The 16,151-nt window shown below is 46.5% G+C and overlaps 1 protein-coding gene across 2 annotated transcripts in view; it reads left to right on the top strand.

Moving 5' to 3' along the window:
- Nucleotides 1-2,973: 2,973 nt before the first annotated feature.
- Nucleotides 2,974-16,151, top strand: part of LOC105471389 (carboxypeptidase A4) — a 55,949-nt gene continuing 42,771 nt past the window's right edge. For both annotated transcript variants that reach the window (XM_011723854.3, XM_011723856.3), the window contains exons 1-6: nucleotides 2,974-3,578; nucleotides 8,798-8,879; nucleotides 9,332-9,466; nucleotides 10,853-10,951; nucleotides 14,522-14,623; nucleotides 15,862-15,966. In XM_011723854.3, the coding sequence (XP_011722156.1) occupies nucleotides 3,511-3,578; nucleotides 8,798-8,879; nucleotides 9,332-9,466; nucleotides 10,853-10,951; nucleotides 14,522-14,623; nucleotides 15,862-15,966 (591 nt within the window). In that variant the 5' untranslated portion in view covers nucleotides 2,974-3,510. The remainder of the gene's footprint in view (nucleotides 3,579-8,797; nucleotides 8,880-9,331; nucleotides 9,467-10,852; nucleotides 10,952-14,521; nucleotides 14,624-15,861; nucleotides 15,967-16,151) is intronic.

The raw sequence follows: 16,151 nt of genomic DNA, 5'->3' as shown, positions 1-16,151 counted from the left end.
TGCTTCAGCCCAGGAGTTTGAGACCAGCCTGGGCAACATGGGGAGACTTCATCTCTAAAAATAATAATATTTAGGCCGGGCGCGGTGGCTCACGCCTGTAATTCCAGCACTTTGGGAGGCCGAGGTGGGTGGATCACAAGGTCAGGAGATCAAGACCACGGTGAAACCCCGTCTCTACTAAAAATACAAAAAATGAGCCGGGCAAGGTGGCGGGCGCCTGTAGTCCCAGCTACTCGGGAGGCTGAGGCAGGAGAATGGCGTGAACCCAGGAGGCGGAGCTTGCAGTGAGCCAGGATCGTGCCACTGCACTCCAGCTTGGGCGACAGAGCGAGACTCCGTCTCAAAAAAAAAAAAAAAATAATAATAATAATATTAAAAAGAATCCATTCTGAGCAGAGTGCTCCCAACATCATTTGACAGTTTTTTTTTTTTTTTTCTTTTGAGACGGAGTCTCACTCTGTCACCCAGGCTGGAGTACAATGGTACGATCTCGGCTCACTGCAACCTCTGCCTCTCAGGTTCAGGCAATTCTCCTGCCTCAGCCTCCTGAGTAGTTGGGATTACAGGTACCTGCCACCACACCCAGCTAATTTTTGTATTTTTAGTAGAGACAGGGTTTCACCACATTGGCCAGGTTGGTCTTGAACTCCTGACCTGAAGTGATCCGCCCGTCTCGGCCTCCCAAAGTGCTGGGATTACAGGCATGAGCTACCGTGCCAGGCCCCATTTGACAGTTTTTTATTGTGTTAAATTATATATAAAACTTACCATTTTGACCATTTTTAAGTGTACAATTCAGTGGCATTAAGTACATTTACAACATTATGCCACCATCACCATCATCCATCTCCAGAACTTCCTATCATCCCAAATGGAAACTCTTCCCCATCAAACCATAACTCCCCATTCCTGTTGCCCTTTAGCCCCTGGCAACTACTGGCTGCTTTCTGTCTCTATGAATTTGCCTATTCTAGGTACTTCATATACGTGGAATTAAACAGTATTTGTCCTTTTGTGGCTGGCATTTTTTTTTTTTTATTTAGCATAATGTTTTCAAGATTCATCCATGGTGTAGCATGTGTCAGCCCCTTCATCTTAAGAATGTAGCATTTTAGGGCTAGCAATGGACTTTCAAGTTCATTTATTCAGTAAATACTCATTAAGCAACTGCACTGTGCCAGGCCTTGTCCCAGGTGCTATACCTGGTTCCATCGTTGCCTTTGGTTTTTCCTTTCCTGGTGTGTTGTGCTGTTTTATGAAGACTGGTGGGGCAGGGCATGGTGACTCAGGCCCGTGATCCCAGCACTTTGGGAGACTAAGGTGGGAGGATCCCTTGGGATCAGGAGTTTGAGATCAGCCTGAGCAACACAGTGAGACTCCGTCTCTACAAAAACAAAACAAAACAAAATGAAAAGCCTGTCATGGTGGCAAACATCTGTAGTCCCAGCTACTTGGGAGGCTAAGGTGGGAGGATCACTTGAGCCGAATAGTTTGAGACTGCAGTGAGCTATGATCGCACCACTGTACTCCAGCCTGGTCGACAGAGTGAGACTCTGTCTCAAAAAAACAAACACACAAACTGGTGGGGACCCAAGCCAACGACATTCCTTTTTCCTGGTTGCCCCCCTGTCGAGCCTCGGTCTCAGGTTGCACACAGTTTCTCTTTAGATATTGACTTCTATTGGGGATTTAGGTTTTCTTCATGTGGATGATTTTCCCTGGGAGAAAAAGGTAAGAACTAAGTTTCAGCTTGCCTAGAATTCTGGGTCCTTGATTCTTCCACTTCACATCTCTTAGATTTGGGTCTCAGTTGTTCTTGTTGCTAACATCAAAGCTGACATCGATCTCAGTGACACTGAGCCCACGCTTTGTGGTGGACAGGGTGGGTGTAGGAATTCAGTTTAAGTGTTGAGAGGACAGAAGGACCCTGAGGGAGCAAGAGGAGATGATGGCCCCTAACTCCACAGCTCCTGACAAAGGCTTTCTCTGGGACCGCACTTGAGATTCTGCACCCTCTTTTTGACTAGGCTGGTTCTCGAGCCCTGGCTAAGCCAGGCTGAGCAAAGATCCTGCAAAGTCATCCCTCCCACCTTGATATCCGATCAAGTTCCTCATCCCCACCTTTGATGTATAAGTCCTTGGCCTGCCTTTAGCAAGAATCCCCCTACCTCGATGTCTTCTCTTAGTAATCCCACTGATCCTCTCTGTTTTCTTTGCTGTGTTCAGTTTAAGCACAATAAGTCTCTCCTATTGAAAGAACCATGGTCCCAATCATAATCTTGAATTAGGTCTTACATTTTAACACATGTCAGGATAGTTTTTCTTTAACTCTCTCAACTGTGACCCTTGGTTGTGTCCACTCCCCTTGTGTGGGTGTGGAAAGCATGTAGACCGTAGGGAGGGTGGGATGGGAAAGGCTATGGGAACTGGGGCTCCCAGGACAGACTCAAAGGTCCCGGAGCCCCTGAAGACGTTATGGAGACCATGAGTGTCTTCCATTTATTCAGCTGTGACTTGATGGAAAGGATACCAGACCCACAGTCTAGGAAGTATAAGAAAGTCTTATTATTTATTTATTTACTTATTTGAGATGGAGTCTTGCTCTGGTGCCCAGGCTGGAGTGCAGTGGCGCGATCTTAGCTCACTGCAGGCTCCACATCTCAGGTTCGCGCCTTTCTCCTGAGTAGCTGGGACTATAGGTGTCCACTACCACGCCCGGCTAATTTTTTGTAGTTTTAGTAGAAACGGGGTTTCACCAGGTTAGCCAGGATAGTCTTGATCTCCTGACCTCGTGATCCACCCACCTTGACCTCCCAAAGTGCTAGGATTACAGGCATGAACCACTGAGCCCGGCCGAAAATCTTATTATTGATAAAACCATTAAGCCTTCCCTATAGTTCAGACGCCAAGGAACCCTGATAATTTATTCAGACTAAAACATCCTTTGTATATCATTTCCCCGATACAGTTCTATTTTGTTAGTGGGGTCATAAGAATTAGGCTTCAGATCCATAAAAGAGGCCACAAACCTCTTTCCTCATCCTGACCTGCCCTGGTGAAATTCTCTGGCAGGACTTGTCAAGCATGTGGTCTTGGAGCCAGCTCAGGTTTGCTTTGATAGTCTTAACTTTTCTGTTTTTTTATTCTAGAGGTAACTCTATGCCAGGTTTATAATCTGACCTCTCCTATCAGGATAAATTCCATCCAACACTGTGGAACTTTCTTATTCACTGAAAAAACACTATTTAAATGCCAAGTGATGAGCAATATGGTACCCTTGGCACAGACTTTTTCAGCTCCTGGAGCAAGTTCCTGACCTTGTAAATGGAGAGGCTCAACCTTTATCACTTGAAAGGAATGGGAGAGGCATTGGTGAGGCCTGCCTGTCACACTGTCAGAGTTGCAAGGGTGGTTGGGAATCGCATTAGCATTTTTGAGGACTTGAGTCACTCTCAGACGCTTTATAAATACAGCTTGACTCAGCCACTGTATGACTGACTCCCCGGGAACATGAGGTGGACACTGTTCATTGGGGCCCTCATTGGGTCCAGCATCTGTGACCGAGAAAAATTTTTTGGGTAAGTTCCTTTTGGACTTCTTCTTATTTGGTTATTTCAGAAATATGGGAGCCAAATGGAACTGAAAATGAATGGCTGATCATAGCTCACATGGAGGAAGGAGGCCTGGGCTCTTGTTCCAGCTTTGTCCCTGTGTCATCCTGGGCAAGTCCACTCTCTTCTCTGAGACCCAATTTCATCTGTGAAATCAGGACTAGATGATCACTGCAGTCTCTCCCCAGCTCCCTCATCTCCTGCCAGTTCTTTTTCTGCCTAGTTCTTATTTATAAGGTCAGTTCCAGGCATCTGCTTTCTTACTCCTACCTTATTAATTACTAAGAGTTACTGATTACTAAGAGCTACGTTATTAATTACTAAGAGGTACCGGTTGCCAGAAATGGTTTGTTTCCGATTTCCGCCATGCTTAAAGGGAAACCCTGGGTCTCAAGCTTGTTGGTTTCACTTCTTTGTTAATGGCGAAGGCTTTGCAGAGCTGGTGCTTTCTCTTGATCTGTATGTAGTTCAATGCTCTACCCCTGAGCTATACGCCCTTCTGAGCTGGTGCTTTCTCATTGGCTTCTGGGACGTGGAGATTTCACAGGTCTTGCCTAGACACAGCTATGAAAATGACATGCAGAGACACATGCCTGTACCCCGTGTGTGTGTGTGTGTGCGCATGTGTGTGCACACACACACACATGCTCAACACGCTTCACACAGAATGCTTTGAGGTTTGCAGGGGAGAGGACATTCGGGTGGTAGGAGAGAGAAAAGGGATACCATGGTGCCCTGTTAGAAGACTGAATTACAATAACTCATTACTGCGTAATACTTTGCCATTTGCAAAGAGCTTTCATGTACATTATCTTTTGGATCACGCAACAACTTTGCCAGGCAGGGGTGTTATTTTCTTCCATTTAAGCATGAAAAAAAAGTCAGCCTTGGAAATGTTAAGGAACACGCCCAAGGCCACTTAGTAGGGAAGCAGGGGAGCTGGAACTCTGAACGTAAAACTCTTTTTGCTGTAACACAAGTTCGTCTCCAAATAAAATCCTGTATCTCTTGGATCTATCTCTTAGTTTACTTTCTATTTTACTCTCTGGCTAATGAGACTTTGGGGTTGTTTTCTGAGGTAATTACTTATATGAGATTGACTAATTTTTATGATGATGTCTTCTGTTCACACCTGTGTCTCTATTGCCAAACAGCTTAGAGGGGTTAGGCGCAGCAGGTGGCCAGGGATGATTTTCCCACAGGTGGCTCAGCAGTAGGTGTGTAGTGACTAGACTTACTGCCGTGTGGGCTGACGCATGGAACTGTCAGGCTCCCACTGCAGCTATTCATGTGACTGAAAGATCTCTATTTCGCAAGATACAGACCTCTCTTGCAATGCGGTGGGCACCTGGGCTGCGACAGCTGGGCCAGGCCCTAGAATGCTCTCTGCAGGAATTTTGCACAGAAAAAGCTGTGTGCCTGAGCTGACTGCAGATGGTTTTAACTGATAGTGTCATTCTCATCCCCAAATCTGTTCTCACGCCACAGTAGGAAACCTAGCAAAGGTAGTGGAATTCTTCCTGGGCCCTTTAGAGATGTCCCGGACACCCAGCTTTTAGAGCAAAGGGAACATTTAGAGCAAGGAGAAGCTGGCCTCTGAGCACTCAAGTGGTTGGGAAACCAGGCTCTGGATTGGCTGCTGAAGATAAGGATGATGGTTCTCCCCACTGCCCACCACCCCTTCCACTTCCTTCTCTCTGCCTCACCTATCTCCCCAGTCTCTCTTGCTTTACTGGAGTCTTCTGCCCTGGTCTTCAGAGATCTTCCGGATGGGACAATGGCCAGGATGCCTAGAGGAACCGGGCAGGCAGAGAACAGGAACCATTTGCAGAGTTGGTTATAGCATCAGCAGTAGTTGGCAGGCATCTAAGGGTTCTGTGGAACCATCTCTTAACATTATTTGTGGTGGCTGCTAAGCCTGGCTAGGGAGGCAGATGAGAAAGGCACAAAGAATGGGCCACTTGGCTGCCAGCATGGTGAAAGGGGAGGGATAGATGCTCAGTCACCAAAGTGGGGATTGACTGTCCAAAGCACAGATGCCTGTGAGGGTGAGGGAGCAGGGGTGCCAGCCATTGCACTGGCAGCAGCCGGACGCCCTGGCTATTGGAGAGGATCGAGTTAAGAGGAGCTGCGAGAACACCTGTGTAGAGCAGGAGGGGCAGACATGGCCGCCTGTAAATCCCAACACATCCGACTCCTGGGCCAATCTTCCATCTTCAGAAAGAGCTCAAGTCTTTGAGTGAATATCCAGATAGTGGAGATAGGATGTGCTCCACCATCTTGAGTCTCATGAACTGACAAGGGTATTTTCCAAATACAGACAAGGACAGTGAGGGCAAGAAAAAGGCTGTTCTTCACATGGCACCCCTCAACGTCCTCCCTGCTTTCGGGTGTTGCTGTGCTTCTGTTCACAAGGATAATGCTACCGTCGGGTGCAGTGGCTCACGCCTGTAATCCTAGCACTTTGGGAGGCCGAGGCAGGTGGATCACCTGAGGTCGGAAGTTTGAGACCAGCCTGACCAACATGGAGAAACCCCATCTCTGTTAAAAATACAAAATTAGCCAGGTGTGGAGGTGCATGCCTGTAATCCCAGGTACTCGGAGAATCACTTGAACCCAGGAGGTGGAGATCGTGCTATTGCACTCCAGCCTGGGCAACAAGAGCAAAAACTTTGTCTGAAAAAAAAAAAAAGGATATTGCTACTCACTCCCACCACTGCCAATGTTCAGCACTATCTGAAGACTGTTAAGACTTTGCCTCCTCTGGTCAGGAAAAGCTTCATGGGTGATGTGAGTCGGTCCTAAAGATTAGATGGGACTAGATGGGCCTGACAGATGAGAAAAAGGATGGATTGCAGGCAGTGGGAACAGCATGTACAAAAGCATACAAAAGTACATAGTGAGTTTGGGCTGGGTCCGAGGTGGGGTGGAAGGGAGAAGTGAAGAAGAGACAGATGAAATGGGCTCCACTCTGCACCTGCTCTTCTGCCCTGCCGCTTTGCATGCTACAGATATTTCTTTGACCTCTGTAGCTTGGCTGATTAGAGCAGGATGAAATGGGTTTGCGGATTTAATCATCCTCAGGGCCAGGCAGAGACACGGTGTCCCATTGTCCTGGACTGTGCCCAGGAATGTGCACAAGTTTTGTTGTGAAGTCACCACTTTGGAAAAATGAAAACGCATGTGTTGGATGGATGCATAACATGATTTTCATACTCAAAGAGCTTCTTATTCTTATGTCCTCCTTTATTTTCTCCTCCTGTTCCTTCTTCCTCCCTTTCCTCTTTGTGATTGTTGTAGCCAGTGCTGTATTTTACACATGCCTAATTGTGCTAATAAATATGTCACCACACAAGATCTTTCTAGAAGCCCCAATTTTTTTTTTTTTTTTTTTTTTTTTTTTTTTTTTTTTGAGACAGGGTGTTGTTCTGTCAGCCAGACTGGAGTGTTGAACTCCTGGGCTCAAGCAATCCTCCTGCCTCAGTCTCCCGAGTATAGAATTGCCATTTTAAAGAGTGGCTGGCCTACAGCTGTGAACCACCACGCCCAGCTAACAGTTTTTCATTTTTTTTGTGGAGACAAAGTCTCACTATTTTGTGCAGGAGGATATTGACCTCCTGGCCTCAAGCAATTCCCTCACCTTGGTTTCCTGTAGCACTGGGATCACAAGTGTGAGCCACGGTGCCTGGCTCCATTCTGTCTTACATCGGTGCCTTTTTTTCAAGGGTGCTTGCTGAGGTCGGGGAAAGATCAGATTTGATGCCTCATCTTCCCAGGGCGGTAGGTTCAACTCTTGGCAAGCCTGTAGGGTTCAGACTGAGACCTGCCCACCCAGTGGTATCTCTTCAGGGCCCTCAGCAGTGCCCACAGGGTGCAGTTACCTGCTCCCCTCCAGGACCCTGTGGGGGGACCAGGTGGGTTAGGAGAAACGGAACCTTCGGCACTGGCATCTCCTCCTGGCCAGCCACCTGCAGCAGGAACGGCTCTGTAGTGGACCTTGACTCCTTGAGGCTGGCCTAGACCCACTGGAGAGCCCCTAGAACCTTCCAGAACCCAGCAAAACCCTGAAGGGCCATCTGGATGAAACCAGTTTTCGGCTGAGGAGCTGCCCCGTAGGGCTGCATGCTCAGCTCCCTGTGACAGCCATTCACTCTCAACAGGTCCTTGAGTCACAGCGGCTCTCTTTGCATTCACTTGTGTCAAAGGGATGACGCAGTGACAGCATCGAGTGCGGATTCATTGGGGCCGTCACCTAGCAACAGCCTAATGGCTCCCCTGTCTCCCCCAGCCAGCTGAGAGCACAAAGGCAGCTTTTCAGGCCCCGCTTTCTCCCACCCACACACAGGACCTTGGGGGCCCGCTACCCCTGCCGCCGCTGCGGAAGCTAAATCACGTATATGAAGCAAGCTCAGGACAAACGACAAAGGGGACTGAGACTGGCCGGCCCCGTCTGTGTCCTTTAAGGGTACCCTCTCTCCCCGTGGGGAGGAGTGGATCCCAAATCCAGCCTCAGCACCATGGGCCATAGTCAGTTTCCACCCAAACGAGCCTTTGTATGGGGTTCTGGAGCTGGAAGGGACTGAGCGAGCACCAGCCTCGCCTGTGTTTTAAGAGGGCACAGCTCACCCTCCCAGCATGGAGATGCTGTTTTCTTTCCAGCACGGAGGTGCCGCCAGGGTTTCCGTCCTCAGCCCTGACAGTGAAGAAGTGCTTCTTTATGTCTTGAGTTAGCTTTGCGTGTAACTCAGGCACATTCCTTCCTGTAAAATATATATGTTTTTCATTATAAAGTAATATGACCACATTACAGAAAACAGATACAAGGGGGAAAAAAGTAAGTCATCCATAATCCCACGACCCGAACATAAGGGCTGTCAGCATTTGGTATATTTCCGCTGTCTGTTTTTCTTCCAATGCATCTGCTTTTTCCATACTTATAATCATGGCATACGTACAATTTTGTGTCCTGCTCTTTCACTTAATATTTCCCTTAAAGTTATGCCATAAGCACTTTTTCATAGTTGCCATGTAGCCTCATTTTTAATGGCCATACATTAAAACCAAAGACTAGACCATTTCCTTTCTCTCGGCCTGGTTGCGTCTGGGATAGGAGGCTTGGGGTTTCTTTGCCAGCTGAAAGCTCATCATTATCTTTTGCTCTTTTTCTCTTTTTTCTTCTTCCCCAGGGACCAAGTTTTTAGGATTAATGTCAGAAATGGAGACGAGATCAGCAAATTGAGTCAACTAGTGAATTCAAACAACTTGAAGGTATCTGCTTCTTTTTGGCTCTCCTGAGTGTTTTCTAACTTTGGTAGGAGAAGACTCTTGCTCTACTGGTATTATTATTTTTATTTCTGAGGAGTCTCTGAATATAATCCCGTGTGAGTCCACTGGCCATTTACACAATTGATGGGGCCAATGGGAGAAAGGGAGCACTGTAGTTGACATCACAGCTGTGGTGTCCTGGGAGAGGAGATGCTTGAACAGTACATGCCCCATCCTTCTAGCTGCCATCCACTCATGATGCTCAGTCTCTGCCAGATACTGCTTGTTGGGCGGGTCCGACCAGACACAATTGTGAAACGGACAAACTTTGACCTTGGGCAGAGCCCAGCCTCTCAGGGATCACCCTGGCTTTTGGCAGTGTTCTAGAAGAATGAGCTCATTGTACTTTTTACCTGAACTGTCCTTTAACCTGGTTTCATTTCTGTTCCCTTCAGCTCGATGTCTGGAAATCTCTTTCCACCTTCAATCGGCCTGTGGATGTCCTGGTCCCATCTGTCAGTCTGCAGGCAGTTAAATCCTTCCTGAGATCCCAGGGCTTAGAGTATGCAGTGGCAATTGAGGACCTGCAGGTAGGTAGACTATGCCCCCTGCCTCCTGGTCTCGCATAGGACCAGGCAGCCAGTCCAGAGTAGACCGTAGTGATTTGCAAGTTCTGGTTTTATCCTTTTCTATTTTATGGATGAGGAAATGGACGCAAATGGAAGTAAAGTGCAGTGACTTGTTAGAGGAACAACATTTTGTAGTAGAAAGGGCGTAAATAGGCCAGGGAACCACACAGATTTGGATCCAAATCCTGATTTTGCTAACTACTAGTGCTGTGTGCTGTGTCTTTGGACAAGTTATTAACCCGCTGAGCCTCCGTTTCTTCATCAGTAAAATGGTGATAGTGAGACCTTTGTCATGTGATTTGTTGAGAAGATTCAGGATTAAATGTATGTAAAATGTCTAACAGTGCCTGGCATATCCTAGATCTGCTATTAAGCCATAAGTCCCTCTTTCTTTTCTTCTTTGAAGTCAAGTGGCAAGAGCAGAGCAGGGGGAGGGTGTGGGGGACCTGCCACAGAGGCACCCTTGGAGACAGGGGGAATGTCATGGATAGCCCCAGCAGAGGGAACGCCATCCTCTGGCCTCACGACCTGTATCTGGCTCATGCTCTCTCCTTCACCGAGGTGGGTTATGGACTAATTGGTGATCTGGCCCAGGAGTTTCCTGATGGTGTTAGCAGCTATGAGCTTATTAATCATCCTCACATGTCACAGACATCTGCCAGGAACCTTCAAAGTATGAGTGGTTATAAGAATTTCTTTGTTTCTGAATGGTTTCCCAAGCTGTGTATTTCAGAGGCACTGGATACCAGATGCGGGCTCATGTCTAGAGAGTTCATACTATAGAATAGCCAAAGAGCGCATATGTTGCTTCCAGGGAGTAAGTGGATTTTGAATGAGGCCATGTAAATTGGGCACCAAGAAGTAAAAATTTTTTTTTTTTTTTCCTGAGACGGAGTCTCTCTCTTTCACCAGGCTGGAGTATAGTGTGCAATCTTGGCTCACTGCAACCTCCAACTCGCTGGTTTAAGCAATTCTCCTGCCTCAGCCTCACGAGTAGCTGGGATTACAGGCACGCGCCACCACGCCCAGCTAATTTTTGTATTTTTAGTAGAGACAGGATCTCACCATGTTGGCCAGGATGGTCTCGATCTGCTGACCTCGTGATCTGCCTGCCTCGGCCTCCCAAAGTGCTGGGATTATAGGCATGAGCCACCGCGCCCAGCCAAGAAGTAAAATTTTATAAAGATATGAAAGAAATCTGACCCCCTTTTAAATCTTGACATTTGTGCTGCTTGATGGGCTGAAGGGGCCGCCATCTTGGCTGACCCATATGCCAAGATATGGCAGAAAAAACGTAAAACCTGCGTCTGCAGTGGATTACTTCACAACATTGCTGTGTGTTTTTAGGCCCTTTTAGACAATGAAGATGAAGAAATGCAACAGAATGAAGGGCAAGAACGGCACAGTAATAACTTCAACTACGGGGCTTACCATTCCCTGAAAGCTGTAAGTGTTTCAGAGTGGGTTAAGATCAAGGTTCTCTGCCTCCTTAATTTTGTAACCTCTCTCCTTACTTCCAGGAGACATTAGTCTTCAGCACAGTATCCACTCACTGAGGGGCTAAGATGTGTACACTTCAATTCCTGTGTAATTCTTGGATTGCTTAACTCCTACCAGCACCTGAGTGTCATGAAATACAGCCTGGCTATTTCCTCCCTCAACCATCCTTCTTTCCTTAAGCAACTCCTTCAGAACACCATGAAAATAATTGCAATCATTTCTAGTCCTTGTAATTCAAACTTCTTCTACCCTACCATAACCCCTCTATTTTACTCACTCAGAATAAAATGTTACTTATTCCAGGCAAGTAGACAAGCAGCGATTTCCAAGGTTAACCAAATATTTCCACTCATTTATCATGACTACTTATAATGTATATAGTTGTTCCATCATGCATTTTGGTGCTGTGTTTAGTTAGGAACCACTTGATACAGATGGCTGACTTTCAAGGTAAGCCAAACCTTCAAATGAAAAAATTGAAGTAGAAAAATTTCCTGGGATACTGGAACTTAAGAAATCAAGAGAGGCTGTAGAATAGAACTGTACCATGAATGCGGTACAGTTCTCTTACAGCCCTCAGTGTCTCCATTCATCTGCAGACAACTAGCTCAGGAACACTCCCCCACATCTAAATTAGTGTTCCCTCTGGTGTACCTTAATACATGTTGTTCTTGATATACAGACATGGTGCTGTTGGCATGCATTTCACAAGGCGTGTACTTCAAGTTGTTTCTCTTCTTGAGGGAGGATTTCAAAGGTTGACTATTTCCCCTTCTTTCCCATGCTTGTCGGTTGCTTTGTTTATTGCATACACTTCCAACGGCTCTGACCCTTGATCCCTCTTGAGACCAGTGACATACATCTGCAAAACAGCTGGATAAAGTTAGGAGTTCAGTCTCAGGCCATGGACGAAAGCAGAGCTCAGAGCCCACACAGGGATCAAGCTCGTGACATAAGCCTCATGAACATGGGGCCCTCGCCAACTGAGCTAAACAGTTGCAAATGTCACCCAAGACCCTGGAGGGGCCATCGCTTCACCTGCCGGCTGCTGGAGCCTCACCATCTCTCACGTGCTCACCTCTGGTTTCTCTGGTGTGAGGCGCCCTTTACAGCAATCTTGTCCTCACTGTGAAGCTCTCTGCTGTGGATAACTGTGCCACCATCATCCTAGCTCAGTCACATGCAGTTCTTCCTAAAAACAGCTTTTAAGAACTTGTATTCTAGGCTGGGCAAGGTGGCTCACACCTGTAATCCCAGCACTTTGGGAGGCCGAGGTGGGCAGATCACTTGAGGTCAGTAGTTCAGGACCAGCCTGGCTAACATGGTAAAACCCTGTCTTAACTAAAAAAATACAAAAATTAGCCAGGCATGGTGGCAGGCACTTGTAGTCCCAGCTACTTGGGAAGCTGAGGCAGGAGAATCACTTGAAACTGGGAGGTGGAGGTTGCAATGAGCCAAAATCATACCACTGCACTCCAGCCTGGTCGACGGAGCCAGAGTCCATCTCAAAAAAAAAAAAAAAAAAAAAAAAAAAGCTCATACTGGCTCATATAACCACTTAGGCTTTCTTAGGTCTCTAGTGGGAATTTCGTGTTGGTCTCTGCCAGAGTTTCTGGTTCCAAAGCCATTGTCTGTGTTGTGGCAGTGGTGGACAGTGTGAATTTGCACCCCACACTGGGACACAGCTTGGTGTTTTGAAAGCAGTGAGTGTGGCCCAAGCAGTGAGTGTCTCCCAAGGCTCAAGGCAGCTATCCTTGCTTTTCCTCCACTCTCTAGGGTCAGTGGGTAGAGTGGGTAGAATTTGTAGGCCCTTTTTGTGGCCCAAATTGCCCATTCCTAGCTCTCAGGTTCCAGCTCCTTGTGCCATGCTGGGTCCTATGGCTCCCCTCCTAGTCCAGGTTTGCCCAAGCCTGTAGCACCCAAGGCAGAGATGGTGTTCTGTGGCATCATCTCCCACCCTCTACCCTCCTAGTTAGTTCCTTCTTTGTTTCTGGCACCTACAATTTCCTCTTGTTTATCTTTTTAACTTGGCTGTGAATCATTTTCCTTGTATTTTACCTGGTTTGCCTATATATTTGGAGGTGGTTTCTTGCTTCTGCTCAGTCTACCATATCGACAGCAAGTCTGATAAACCCTTTAAGCTTGACTTTGTTCTATATTAATTACACATTTTCCTCTTCTGTATAGTTCCTTCTTCCAGTCTTAAGGCCGAAACAAATACATTTGTTTATTTTCTTTTGGCCCTCAAGTGGTTTGAAAACTAAGATGGATAAATTCTATTTAAATTGAACTTTTTTCCCAAAAGCAAATAAGGGTATTCTTAGCCATTTATTTGCCTTTCTTCACTTGCACTCTCAAAGCCTTTAGATAAATTATCTCCAAAGCGGCGCACATGTATCCACAGGGTATAAGCAAGATAGTCCACAGGGATGAAGGAAGAAACGATTACAACTTCTATTTATATTTCTACATATGTTTATGTTTATTATTAACACAACCATTTCAATTGTTTAATAATGCACACAGTATATTTATATCATTGTGTGTGTGTGTGTACATATATATGGTGCATGCTAATTTTTTATTATTGAGTAGAGAAAGTGATCACAGAATTTTAGAGAGTAATGATTTAAGAGCTTTGGAGCTTTCTTTTTATTTTTTATTTTTCAGACAGGGCCTCACTCGCCCAGGCTGGAGTGCAGTGGTGCATTCACAGCTCACTGTAGCCTAAACCTCCCAGGCTTGAATGAATCTCCCACCTCAGCTTCCCGAGTAGCTGAAACCACAGACACACGCCACCACAGCTGGCTATTTTTTTTTTCATTATTTGTAGAGCTGGGGGGTCTCCTTACTTTGCCCAGGCTGCTCTCGAACTCCTGGGCTCAAGTAATTCTCCCACCTTGGTCTCCCAAAGTACTGGGATTATAGGCATGAGCCACTGCACCTGGCTTGTTTTTATTTTATTTTATTATTATTCTTAAATTTTAAAATTTCTTTCTTTTTTTAAGAATCTTATTCTTAAATTTTTAAATGTCTTTCCTCTTCCGTATTTTTTATGAACTATTTTTATTTTTCAATGTTTCTTATAGAGATGGCGTCTCACTATGTTGCCCAGGCTGTCTCAAACTCCTGGCCTCAAGCAATCCTGCCGCCTCAGTCTCTCAGAGTGCTGGGATCACAGGCATGAGTTACTGCGCCTGGCCCCTTGTCTTTGACTGTCCAGTCTAGTACAGTGACAAAGGACACAGTGTTAGAGCAATATTGCAAAAGCCTCTCTACTCTAGTTTAGTGGACTACAATTTTGTGAACAAATAAAGTGTGCTACTCTCTAGAAAACTGCAGAAAAGGACTACTCAGGCAGTTCTCATACTCAGCATTTCCATGCTGATAATATGGTCAACTCCAAGATTAGAGTCCCGGAAGAGATAATTAAGACCAACAAAGTAAATCACAGATACCCAGCCAGAGCTGAGCAGAGTTTTAAAATGTCCCTGGGTTCGCTCTTTCATGCTTCAGATTTACCACGAGATGGACAACATTGCCGCAGACTTTCCTGACCTGGTGAGGAGGGTGAAGATTGGACATTCGTTTGAAAACCGGCCGATGTATGTACTGAAGGTGAGGCCACAAGCATTTGGAAGGATCTCCTGGGTCCTCATGTCCAGGACCCAGCCTCAGACCTCTGAAAAGGGCAGCTTTTTGAACTCCTTGACTTCAGGGAGGAAAGTGAGATCAGGACACGTTGTACCTGGGCTGGAATTTGGTCTGACAGAGTCCTCTGCTTTTGTCTAATGTAGGGGGAGTTAGAAGGAGCACATCTCATCCAAGTTTTGGCTGAAAGACAGGATCAGAGGGAGGCGATTAGTATTCCAGAAAGCTCTCAGATGGGACAGAGTCTTTTACTTTCATTCTCACCTCTGTAAATAGCCGGACAAGTTGGGATGGGCCTGACTTCTGTTCTGCTTGCAGGGGGTACTTATTGGAAAATCAACCTAGGAAGTGAATTCGAGGGTTGGTGTAATTTTAAGCACAGCCTCTGATCCTTGGCTGCACAAAGCCTAATTTCCAAATATTTCTAACAGATTCAAGACTATATTGGCAAAAGAGGTAAAGAACTATGATAATGACATAAATTACATAAAAATCCAGCTGAATGAATCAGAAGGAATTTGGGCATATAACTCATGGAACACTGAAGGTGCTAAGAATTTGCCAAACCCTCAGCTTCATGTAAGTCCCAAAGAACTCAGGCTTGTGGCACTAAGCAAATTACCAGTGGGAGAGGAGACCTGCCGCGGAGCTGGATAATTACATTTAAATATTTTGCCAATCTGATGGAGACCCTGGCTTCATTAGCACCAAGCTCTGACCCAAGGGAGCCCAACACTATGGCAAAGGCAGGAGCCAGGATTCATGACTGCCATTTACAAAGAGCTATAGCGAGCCCCGCTTCTTCCTAGTTTAAAACCAAATTCATTTATCTTATCGACCGAAACAGCCTGGTTTGTGTACCCTTGTGTCTCTCGCTGTTGGGATACCATTTGAGGTCTTTCAAGAGACATAACATTATCTCTAATGGCACCAGCATCATAAAACACAGTAACGATTGTTTCCCCCTCCCATTTACTCCGAATGCTGGAGAGGTTCAGGCTGCCTGGAGCTGCAGCTTGGCCCCGCAGCCAACCAATTAAGCTTCCTGGTCACGGATAAGCTCGATAAATAGATGGTGCCCTTAGGAACATTTGGTCTCTGAATTATCTTAAATGAATTAAATGAATGGGAGAGAGCTGGAGAGAGGAGAAGTGAGCAGAGATGTGGGCAGGCAGTCATTTTTGAGCCTTTTCTCCCTTCTGCAGTTCAGCACTGGGGAAGGCGCACGGCGGCCGGCCATTTGGCTGAATGCAGGCATCCATTCCCGAGAGTGGATCTCCCAGGCCACTGCAATCTGGACGGCAAGGAAGGTCATGTCGCCTGGTATTAGCCAAGAATGCTGATGGGCCCGGGGTGCCCCTGAAGCATGCCATGTAGCTGGGCCTGGGGCACGAGGTGGGAGGGTGCTCTGCTAAGACCCAGTCGGCTGGGGGCCTTTTCAGAGTGGAGAAGTAAATGGTCAAAGCCCCTTGGTCAGCTCATTGCAGCCAAACGA

Source organism: Macaca nemestrina, chromosome 4 (assembly GCF_043159975.1).
Source record: "Macaca nemestrina isolate mMacNem1 chromosome 4, mMacNem.hap1, whole genome shotgun sequence".
In the NCBI taxonomy this organism is placed as follows: Eukaryota; Metazoa; Chordata; class Mammalia; order Primates; family Cercopithecidae; genus Macaca; species Macaca nemestrina.
This window is presented reverse-complemented; position numbering and strand designations above follow the sequence as displayed.